At 34.2% G+C, this 11,382-nt stretch overlaps 2 protein-coding genes across 3 annotated transcripts; both read right to left on the reverse strand.

Moving 5' to 3' along the window:
* Positions 1–2,323: 2,323 nt before the first annotated feature.
* LOC102620671 (uncharacterized) lies at positions 2,324–5,014 on the reverse strand. 2 transcript variants are annotated; one of them, XM_006488695.4, is made up of 9 exons: positions 4,754–5,014; positions 4,461–4,574; positions 3,790–3,858; positions 3,664–3,683; positions 3,538–3,590; positions 3,397–3,427; positions 3,183–3,261; positions 2,916–2,990; positions 2,324–2,620 (listed from the first exon to the last, which is right to left on the reverse strand). In XM_006488695.4, exons 1-9 carry the CDS (start codon positions 4,929–4,931, stop codon positions 2,616–2,618), a joined length of 624 nt encoding a protein of 207 aa, XP_006488758.1. In that variant the 5' UTR covers positions 4,932–5,014; the 3' UTR covers positions 2,324–2,615. The 2 variants fall into 2 exon arrangements, with proteins under 2 accessions (XP_006488758.1, XP_006488757.1); XM_006488694.4 differs by having other exon boundaries at positions 2,851–2,990; positions 4,754–5,008.
* Positions 5,015–5,811: 797 nt separating this feature from the next.
* Positions 5,812–9,217, reverse strand: LOC102620397 (signal recognition particle 19 kDa protein). The gene is made up of 4 exons (XM_006488693.4): positions 9,052–9,217; positions 8,725–8,916; positions 8,536–8,635; positions 5,812–6,290 (listed from the first exon to the last, which is right to left on the reverse strand). Exons 2-4 carry the CDS (start codon positions 8,899–8,901, stop codon positions 6,157–6,159), a joined length of 411 nt encoding a protein of 136 aa, XP_006488756.1. The 5' UTR covers positions 8,902–8,916; positions 9,052–9,217; the 3' UTR covers positions 5,812–6,156.
* Between the last annotated feature and the right edge of the window lie 2,165 nt (positions 9,218–11,382).

The raw sequence follows: 11,382 nt of genomic DNA on the forward strand, positions 1-11,382 counted from the left end.
TCAATGAGAAATCAATAAAGCAATTGACATATAAAGTGTCCTATGCATAAGTGATTGATTCGTGGCAAACAAATTACTTAAAGCCATTTATATCCCTATTCCACAATGCTATTTTTTTTGCTATCAATTGTTTTCTAAAAGCAGTTTGCGCTGTGGCTGGATCCCTTGAGATCCTTGTAGTATGCACATTAAAAATTGAGATGTCAAGAATATACAATCATCAATAAGTGATGGATTGGGAAAATTTTCCAATTCCGTAATAAAAATTACAGCATCAATACCGTGATAAATATAAATATTATAAATTATATATAAAACTAGTAAATGTAAAGTAAAACTTATAAATTTATACAAAATAATTAATTATTTAAAAAATTAACATTGTTTATACGTAATCTTAATGAAAAATATTTTATTCATTTACAAAAAAAAATTATCTTTAACAAACAAAGGAAAAAATACTCATTAATTAAACCAAAAAATTATACTGAAAAAAGTGGAATAAGTTTTATTAAATTGTTTTAACCATAAATTCTATATTTATTCTGGGACATTTGTATTTTTTCCCATTTCTTATAATAATATCTATTTATTACACAAGTTAATTAAGTGCAAGTATTTATCTTGATGTGGATCAAGTAAAGACAAAGAAAAAAATATTCTTATATTACTAGACACATCTATGATATATAAAAAAAAAAAGATCTAATTTTGAGTGTTATGCATAATTAATGTAGTTTCAAACTTTTTACTTGTACTTAAAAACTATTTAAGGTTGTTGTCAAGAAAGTGTAGGTAAAATAACCGCATCTTACAACAACTATGAAGGATATTAAAATAAAATTTTTTAAAATCCGATTTTAAGGATAAATTTCACCCTTAATAGAAAAACATCACATGTGTTATATAAATACAAAACTAGCATTATTCAACTTAAATTAAAAAAAAAAATCAATAAACATATAAGTTAATAAACATTGTAATGAGTTTTTATTTTTACAATTGTGAACTTTTTTTGGTGCAGCAACTCTTATATTAATTTATTTATTTTACCTTTTATTCATAAGTTTTAGGCATAATCTACAAAATTTATGTTTAATTTTACAGTTAATGTTGATTTACAAGTTTTATGTTAAATTTATAAATCTTATATTCCATTTACATAATTTATGTTTAATTGTGGTATTGATGCCGTAACATTAATCACGGCATCATAGAACGACTCGTTATAATTGATAAAAATTTATGAGGTTAGATGTAATGTGTTGTACACTCAAATGTAATCATATGCTACTCATCAATCGTCATAGTTGTGAGTTGTGAATCCTACTTGTGAATAAGACGTGGTGATGCGTCACATTTACATACTAGCATGGTGTCATAAGATGAGTATCTTGTGCAGCAACCCATGCGACATTTAGACAACTTCTAACATAATAGTTGCTAAGTAAACCTATTATACTTCTCAAGCTAGTCAAATAAGATGATAGCAGAGAGGTTAGAGAGAAAAAAAAAAGCAGTATGGTCACAAGAGAGTATTTTACAAAAGTGCTTGCGTAGCTTGGAGTGTGGTGTGGTGTTTATGGTGTGGTGTTATTGAGCAAAACAATGGGTGGCTTTGCTATTTATAGAGTTGCTCCCTAAGTCTAGATGGTTCATGCAACTTGCCTAAAAAATCTAGTTATTTATAAGCTGTATGAGACAACTATTTATAATGTGTCCGCTGGTTAAGCGCACCACAATTCGCTAGTTGTATGAGACAATCCATTACTAAGAGCAGCCTCCTGCTGAGTACATCCCGCTGTGGACAGACTTTTATTGTGCATACACGTGCGCTAATTTTGCCTCCGATTACAAAAAATTTGAGCGGTCCATGACAATTTGCTATTTTGCCCAGACTTTTAATGATATGTAAAGGAATGCTTTAATGGGGAGATAGTACTTACCTTTATGATAGTGTGTGTGTGTGTGTGACTAATAAAGTTGTCGCGTAAAATGACAGCTTTATGACAAAATTTAACCTGCAGCGTTTATGAAGATTTCCATTTACATTACAAAAATTCAGTCTCTCTTTTCACGGTAAAAGCTGGAAAATTCCCATTTCACTGCCAACGAAGCTGGGCTTAAGAGAAAAATTGTTACATTATTTCATCCCAGTTACATGGCAACAACATAATTGCCACTTGCCAGGCAGAACACAGAGAGCATGAAGGAGAGAAATGTGCTTTTGGGAAAACAAGAGAAAAAGGTTTCGTTGCCAATCTTCGGAAGCAAGTTCCTTGCTTTTCAACACACATAATATGCAGCTTCTGACAGACAAAAGTATTAAGAACTAGTACAGATGTTTATCATAATTAATTCAATTACAACCATTTCTCCAAGTTAACAACAACAAGAAAATAAATAAATAAAGATTCAACAAATTCAAGGCCAATTTATGGTTATGTCGATAGGTCTTTTCATACTAATACCTCAGCTTAAACTACCTTCGTTATTTAGAATGAGCGAACATAAATAGTATGGATACAGCAAGAAGAATCACATTGAAAAATGATGTAGATGCTTCTATTCCTCGATGAATTGCCACTTCCTACTTAGATGATGTCTTCAAAGATTCATCCTATGTGAACAAGAAAATAATCAAAAGAAACGGCTTAGAATTGATTCATCAGAAAAATAAACATCCTATGTGAAAAAGAAAATAATCAAAAGAAACGGCTTAGAATTGATTCATTGGAGAAATAAACACCTCAAGCCCACCCCAAATCACCAAATAAGAAATTTATCAAAAACTGTTTCACTCATGCAAAGAACTTTAAGTTTAAAGTGATTAAGCTGCCAAGTGCCAACCTTAGTACAAACATAAATGTAATGGACATCGGGATTTTTTCCAAGCAATTCTTCCACCGACCTACCATCATTTTCCAATGGAACTGGATTTGTCAACTCCCATATTGGATGCCCGGATTTCTCTTCCACCACAAGTTTCTCTGCAAATGACAAACAACCAGATTAATATTTCCTCTTTATTCCTTAGCTATTACTCAGTAAGGAACATGAATGAAACAAAATACAAACGGGCAATTAAACAGGGACGCAACTGTCAGGTTACAGCAATGATCCTAGCATTGGTTAGCTTGAGAAAATTTTAGTAATTTGAAATTGGGGTTTAACGAACCAACCTATCACATGGAGCTTTATATTCCACGAGCAGGAATCTCTCAACATCCCCAGACGGTATATGGGAGCTCCATATGTAACCTGAAGCAATTGGTGAAGCTTAGTCAGCAGCATACAAGCAAAACTAACAAAATCACCAACTGCTCAATAAGTTGTCAATAGAAGAAGGGAAATGTGGAAAATGAAAATGTATGGAAAAGTCATGAGGTATGTTACCAGAATATAAACTCCCTTATCCTTGAGGACCCTATAGTTTGTCATCAACTGCTTCAATATATGGTGAACAGATCAAGAAAAACAAGATAAACACAAATATGTTTGAAATGATTGTATATTGTTGTTTATTAGTTCTAATACCTCCAAACTTCCTTGAGCATTTGAGTAGCATTTTGTCGTGAATTACTTCCACACTGCACATACAATATTCAGTATAAACAACTTGTCATAGAAAACATAGATGAAATACAACGTAAAGAAACTCACCAATAGAGAGTCTAGAGTTCCTGAAACACAACAGGAAACATCAGCAAGTTGTTTCAAAGTGTAGCCATTTCAACTATGTTTGACTAAAATGCTGAAATTAAATTGTAAAAAAAGAAAATGTTTCACCTTTATCAACAACAGAATCAAAGGAACCTGTTTGGAATTCGTCCATTTGGCGAACATCCATTTTAATATCTAATAAATCGTTGAGGAAACTACCGCAACAACATGAAAGTCTTATTACAGCATATTTTTCAAAAACTTATATACTGTCTTCTTGAAAAGAAAACAAAACCCAACAACTATGAGTTATATATAAGCTCCAATTACTAACACTCAGGTATGCTATACTTGTCATGCTTCTGCTTAATTTTGAAAGTGTCGTAGCTAAACTATAACAGAATGCATCACACTCACTTGTACTTGACAATTAGTAATTTTATTGCGCAATAGCTATGGATTTAAAACCACCGCACCTTAATACCAAACATATACTTAATAGCTACTTTTCTAGTTAAAAGCTGCCTTCTAGAGAAGCACTTGATAACAAATGTGATCTTAGGTGCTTTCACAGAAAGCACTTTTATTCTGGAGCATTTATTACAAAATTCAATCTCAAGCCATATTTTGATAGCAATTTTCCAGTTTTTTTTTCTTTTTTTTTTTAAAATGCTTTCTAAAGAAGCAATCGATAATAAGTGTGCTTCTCAGTGATTTCCCCAGAAAGCATCTCTATTCTAAAAGCTTTTTTTTTTAACAAAAATGTTCATCGCATGTCCATAAAAATATAAGGATACATTTCAATTGCGGACGATTAGAGTACTTCTTCATCATAGCTTCAATTACCACTGATGATATATCAACGTTCACCACATCCTCATATCCATCATCCACCATGCCTTCGCTAAACGCTGTAACCACATTTTCATAAACAAAAATTTTAACTCAACTTAAAAGATCTTACGTGGCATTACATGATTGAAAATGAAAGATCCAGTATTATGATTCAGAAATGTGAGATCGAGGGACGGCGTTGCTGGTGATACATTAGATACGCGCGAGTTAAGGGAAGAGAGAGATAGGGACGTACCTGAGTTGCCGCAACCGACAATAAGGATGCGCTGGTGATGGGAGGGGACGTAGAGCTTGATGAGAGGAGCTAAGGAGGGGTACTTTTGGTACCAATCGAACGGTCCAGATTCGTGAGCGTAACGATTGTCCCAGTACCATGGCTCACCGTACGCTTGTGTCGTAGTTCCCATCGTCATTTCTGTCTCCTGTCTCGCGATCTCTCTTCAGCTTGGGTTTGGTTGTCTTTAATTTAACTCGACATAACATGGAGGGTGAGTGAGTTACATCGTGGCAGTTGGATGGCGCTGCATGGCATTAAAGTCATTTCCTAGGAGCTTGCTCATTATTTGTGTAATGAGAGGGGCATTAAAGTCATTTCCTAAGAGCTTGCTCATTATTTGTGTAATGAGAGGGGCATTAAAGTCATTTCGTATGAGCTTGCTCATTATTTGTGTACTGAAGAGGGGCATTAAAGTCATTTCGTAAGAGCTTGCTCATTATTTGTGTACTGAGAGGGGCATTAAAGTCATTTTATGAGGGTACCTGAGATTGAGAATGATTTTGGTACTTAATCGTTGGATAAGTTGACGGCCTGAAAAGGCTAGCTATCGTTAGCTATCGTTCGTTTTCAATCGGATAGCCACGTCTACAGAAATCTAATATAATATTGCACGCACAAGAAAAACCAATTATTTACAATTATGGATCGGCAAATGCATTTCTCCAAATATTTATGGAATATTAGAGTAAATATCTCGCTCTCGATCTACAAAATTTGCATATATGTATAAAGTATAGGATAACCTATAGCCTAAAATAGCGAAGAAGCTAACAGGATGGTTGTCCTAGTCCTTCTCCCCTGTTTACATGTAAAAAAACAAAAAAAACTTCTAAAAGCATCACTTGATCATAGAACTGATTCAAATTTCACATAAGATTAGTGATCAAGTTCAAATCCGAGCAAGAAAAAGAAGTATTATCAACATCGTAATTGCCAATAAAAACCTTAATGACATGTTTAGTTTTAAGGAATGATAGGAAAAGAGAGAACAGTGAAGGAGAAAAGAGAAATAGAAATAAGGGAAGAAAAGATGATTTCATGTCAAGCCAAAAAATGTAATTGAGATTGACCCTCTTTTTCCCTCATTTTCTCTCCACCTCTCTTCTTCCATTCTTCTCTTCTCCTCCTCTTTCTTCCGACCAAACATACACTAAATGGATTACATGTAAACTGATAATGAAGAATCCAAAGAGTATTTTAAAGGTTTCCAAAGTTAAAAGTTGTCGGCTGAAATGAACTCTTCTGAAAACAACTAAGGTAAACCAACCAACAAGAATGTTACAACTGAAGAAAGGGAAAGTTTGGGGGAATTGGGCCACGAGAACAATAACTTTGGATTCAATACATATGGAATGCTAAATCTATCTCTTCTTTTTTCCACTTTTCCCGGATTTGGAGGGACCAGCATTTGAAGACGTGGATGCAGGCTCTTGCTTCTTAGTCCTATTAGGATGTCTTGGTACCAATTCTGCAACATGAAGCATCAGCTGTTTCCCTGCCAAATAATCACATTGAAAATCATCCACATGAAGAAATAAGACACATTCATTCAGGCTAGAGAAAACCAAAGCATCAGCTATTTTCCCAAAGTACAACATGGCAAAAAGTACAAACATGATACAAAGTAAGTCACATCCATTCAGTCTAAAATAAGCCAGCAAGCCAGTCCAACCTATGGCAATCACCAATCCATCTTCATTTTTTTTTTCTCTTAATGGATGAAATCATTAGGAAGAGTGCTGTGAAAATGTTCAGTTATGGCCACTTTTTGGGTAATTTGGATTCAAAGAAATTGAAGGACTTTTGAAGATCCAGAAGAAGATATCATCTTTTAGTGGAAAAAGTGTGATTATTAGCTTCTCTTTGGGCTCCGTCACTAAGGAATTTCAAGATTCTTCTTTCTTCTTCTTCATCTAAACTGGGAAGGGGTGTTGGCTTAATTCTTATATGATCTAAAAGACTAAGGAATTTCAAGATTCTTCTTTCTTCTTCTTCATCTAAACTGGGAAGGGGTGTTGGCTTAATTCTTTGTTCTTTGTTATGTTTTGTTGTAAAGCTTTCAGTCTTTTAGATCATATACTTATATTGTCATGATTAGCTCTCAACTCTGTAGATCTTTTAGAGATCTTTTGGGGAATTCTTTCTTTGTGGACTCATTGTTCACATTTTGTAATTATTGTTCTTATTAATATTATTTTCTTTATTTCTTATTAAATAGTCATTGGCAGTTGTTACTTAAGAGGTCCCTACAAAATGCTCAAACAAAAGACATGGATGGAGCTTGGTATGTCAAACTCATAAAGGAACCACCCCATATCAACGGCTCATTCTCCTTGCAACTAACTCTGCCATTTGTGATATCATCCACATCTAGACTTGCGATTGATGAGGTGTTAGAAGGAAAGAAGGGGGCCAGAGAGCAATAATGATCATATTAATTGTCCTAATAGACATCAAGCAGAAAATTGGCTTCTGAATTACTGATCTTAGCAATATGTGCTCTAAAAAGTGAAATATACAACACAAATGGAAAAGCATCGGTATCTCAATTTAAAGTTTTTTAAGAAGTTTATGAGGGTACTCAGTAAGCCCAAGTGCTTTTTTTTGATTTGTTAAAACTGTGAAAAGAAGGACAGATTACAGAGATGCCAGGGACAGATTAATAAAAGGAAAGAAATCAGAACTAGTAACTAACAGCAGCAGCACATTAGCAGACCAATTAAATTAATTTTTGGCTCACGGTGCTTGTAAGTACATGATATAAGGTGGATAAACACCTACAATAAAGCTTTAAGGAAATAACAGATGCAATTGCCAAAAGATCCATACACAACAACCGGACGGTAACATAAGAAAGCAAACAGATGCACACAAGCTGACAGACATCACTGCTTGGATGTTTTATATAGATCACCAGTGCCAGAAAAGAGGGAAAGAAACCAGGCTACTAGCAATATATTAATGAATCCATTTCAACTAAATGTCATGCATAGAACAAAACCAACCATGGAGATTTTCTCTCAATAGAGGCAAAGCAGTTAAAGACACAGAATCAGGATGCACACTCCTAGCAAAACAAAGATTATGATCGATTTCCAATGCAAGGAACACAAAAGGTGCCCAACTGGAACTAAAACTAAATCGATCTCCTGTCTACAAACTCCAGTCATTAAATATGTTAACATACAGACACCCATGGTCCAACAAGCAATCCAGGGAGCTAAGGTGGAAAGTTCCACATAGAATTCAGTTCAAAAGGCTATCAAACAAGCCAATATTTTCCCGCAAAACGAAACCATCTCGAAAAGGCCACTAAAGTTGCTTGCCTAGAAGCCCAGTTGAGCTAAATTTGGTATGATCATACGGTAGAAATATGGTCAACACATTCATGGATGGTGGAATTTGACTTACATGGATGACACCTCTTCAGAAACCTCCAAATGTTTATCATAACAATCACGGTCAACTGCTCTCATCATCACGTCATTAGCCCTTTACTAAGCCAGCTCCTATTACTAAACACCAACACAACCTTCACAACTACTTACAGCAATTAACCAAAAACCAGCTTACCATCTTCGACAGTACCTTAACTACTCTCATGTAACAATTTTTCACATTATGCAAAACTATATTCAAAGAACAAAATAAGCAAAGACAAAATTACAGCAGCAAATTATTGAACCACAATACGAGCAATAGAAGCAGCCGAAACAACAACTAGATGAGGCTATACTTACTCGAAGAAATGGCTGGATTGACAAAAGTCCCGTCTTCCCTTTTCAGCATCACCCTCACTCTACCTCTTTGCATAAAATCCCGTGGATAGGCCTTATCAATCTGCAATAACAAAAACCCATCACCGGACTCACAACATACACAATAAATAAATAAATGAAAATAAAGAAAACGGACACTAGTTAATGAACCTCAATGGCGTGAGGGATTTTCAAATACTGACAACAATCAGCAATTTCGATACAAGTGGGGTTTTCACATGCTTTGCTGGCGCTTATACGCCTACCTTCAGCAATAGTTTTCTTTGAATTTATGTAAACGGGATACAATATTACCCACTTCTTTATACGAGCTGTTTGCGCATCCATCTCTCCTATCCAAATCTACAAAAATTAAGAAATTGAATCGAAAATCCAATTTCATTGCAATTTTGCATTTCATCGATAAAAGAACTTGGAATTGACAAACGACAATTGCCGTAACATAACAGATCAAAGCAGATCATTGAGTGAACTGACCTGATATAAACCCTTGATCCTTTGCTGTTCTTCAGTAGGAACGAAACAGGCGTTAATTTATGTTGTACTTTTATATTTTGTCAAAAAAAATTAAACACTCATCTAAAAACGATAAAAATTGAACTTGTTTATATTATTACACACTGAGAGTGTTTCCATTTTATTTAATTATTTTAGGATTCATACGACAGCGTTTTAGTTAATTGAGGCCCGCTGGCTGATTAGAAAATTTACGTTTTGGGCTTGAAATTGAATTAGATTTAAGGCTCGAATATGACGTGTTTATTTCATTTTGCTTTTTAAGGTGGTATTGTCATAATCTTAAAATATTTATCAGCCCTGGATGCTTTAGAAATTAATGGAATAAATTATGGTGAGTATGTAATTATAAAAATTTTGTAACATTGATTAATAATAATAAATTTCATTTCTTTCATAAAAATTATATATGTGGAAACTCATCCAACAACAGTGTTTTGAGATAACCCTTTTTATTGTCATAGCTTTTTCCATTGAAAAATGGTTTCTCTATTTTATTAGCAAATGTATTGTAGCCTTTTCTAAAAAAAATTCATGAATATTGATCAAATAAATTCAATTTCTACATGCGTTTAAAATAATTACCTGACCTTTTTGTGACTATCATAGTTTGTTGTTACGTGTTCATTCAACAAGGGCAGAACATTCTCAGGAATCAGAATGTCTATACCATAAATTACTTGTCTTTGTTGAATAAAATGTTGAGAATTAAACTTAAAACTCACAAATTACTTGCTTGTTAAGATACTAATCTATAATCAAAAGCCATAGTTAATCATTCATCTTGTACTATATGTTGAAAAAATAGCATAACATGCTATTTTGAGGGCACATTTTGAGTGGGTCCCACTTAACGAAAGTGGAAAATATTATGAGATTTGGATTCTACTCGGTTCATATTTCAAAAGTATAATTTTATTTTCTCAAAATGGTGCTTGGGTGAATGAGAAATTGTCTCTCAAAGTTCACCCTTGAAGTTGGAAATTTGAAAGGAAATGAAGCTTATCCTATATGGAAAAAAGAAGCATGGGAATTAGTGTTTAAATATAAACACTTAACCATGCATGAGTAAGAATTATAAGGATAGAGGCTCTCTCCACACACGTGTCCGCAGGGGGGGTGCAAATCCAAGACCGATTTGGTTGAACTCGTGTGCGCCCGCGCGTCCTGCGTACACGAATGTCAACCCAAAATCATCCATGTAAGCTAGGCATGTTTTTAATTCCTTTTGAATTTTTTTGTGTAACAGTTTCACACGTTTTTTTAAATTCAAACAATTGCAATTATTTCTTACTGTTATGTAATTCAATTTTTGAATTGAATTGTTTAAATTCAATGGCTGTTACAACAAATTAATAACATAAATTGAATTCAGAAATTCAATACAGAGCTGCTGTTACATCCTCACATGGCTATAAAAAGGCACTTCCTCTTCGGAAATCAACACCAACACCACTTATTATTTTTCTTCCTTCCTTCTTCGTTTATTTTTCTGATCGAGTTCACTGTTGTGGTTCGCCGGAATTTGCTTCACCTGGAAGTTCGTACCCGTTGTATCTTGGGAAGCAGATACCAGCAGACCTTAAGCACTTAGCAGGAGGTGGTAAATCTGTTTTAAGGAAACTGTCTTGTGCAGGCCTCGGTTCCCATTTCATTTCTCTATTTCCGTTTCATCTCTCTTCTGTTGCTTTTTGTTATTTCTTTCGATATTTCCAATTGCTGTTTTCGTTCTTTACCTACTGTAATTGAATTGTTTAAATTCAATGGCTATTACAGCAAATTAATAACATAAATTGAATTCAGAAATTCAATACAGAGCTGCTGTTACATCCTCACATGGCTATAAAAAGGCACTTCCTCTTCGGAAATCAGCACCAACAACACTTATTATTTTTCTTCCTTCCTTCTTCGTTTATTTTTCTGATCGAGTTCGCTGTTATGGTTCACCGGAATTTGCTTCACCTGGAAGTTCGTACCCGTTGTATCCTGGGAAACAGATACCAGCAGACCTTAAGCACTCAGCAGGAGGTGGTAAATCTGTTTTAAGGAAACTGTCTTGTGCAGGCCTTGGTTCCCATTTCATTTCTCTGTTTCTGTTTCATCTCTCTTCTGTTGCTTTCTGTTATTTCTTTCGATATTTCCAGTTGCTGTTTTCGTTCTTTACTTACTGTAATTTGTTGTGGTTAACACTATACAAATTGCACATATCTTATAACTAATTCGAATAACTAAATTTGATTTCTGAAAAATACAAATGTTCTGAGAATTTCACTTTGTAATATGCTTGTGATT

This window comes from Citrus sinensis, chromosome 1 (genome assembly GCF_022201045.2).
Source record: "Citrus sinensis cultivar Valencia sweet orange chromosome 1, DVS_A1.0, whole genome shotgun sequence".
NCBI lineage: Eukaryota > Viridiplantae > Streptophyta > Magnoliopsida > Sapindales > Rutaceae > Citrus > Citrus sinensis.

Excerpts from the sequence above, each read along its gene's own strand:
- LOC102620671 (XM_006488694.4), bottom strand. The coding sequence starts at position 4,931 with ATGACGATGGGAACTACGACACAAGCGTACGGTGAGCCATGGTACTGG. Across the intron at positions 3,428-3,537 it reads ATGCTCAAGGAAGTTTGGAG|GGTCCTCAAGGATAAGGGAG; the intron begins GTATTAGAACTA and ends GACAAACTATAG. Across the intron at positions 2,991-3,182 it reads TATAAAGCTCCATGTGATAG|AGAAACTTGTGGTGGAAGAG; the intron begins GTTGGTTCGTTA and ends TGTCATTTGCAG.
- LOC102620397 (XM_006488693.4), bottom strand. The coding sequence starts at position 8,901 with ATGGATGCGCAAACAGCTCGTATAAAGAAGTGGGTAATATTGTATCCC. Across the intron at positions 8,636-8,724 it reads AAATCCCTCACGCCATTGAG|ATTGATAAGGCCTATCCACG; the intron begins GTTCATTAACTA and ends TTGTTATTGCAG. Across the intron at positions 6,291-8,535 it reads CAATCCAGCCATTTCTTCGA|GGAAACAGCTGATGCTTCAT; the intron begins GTAAGTATAGCC and ends ATTATTTGGCAG.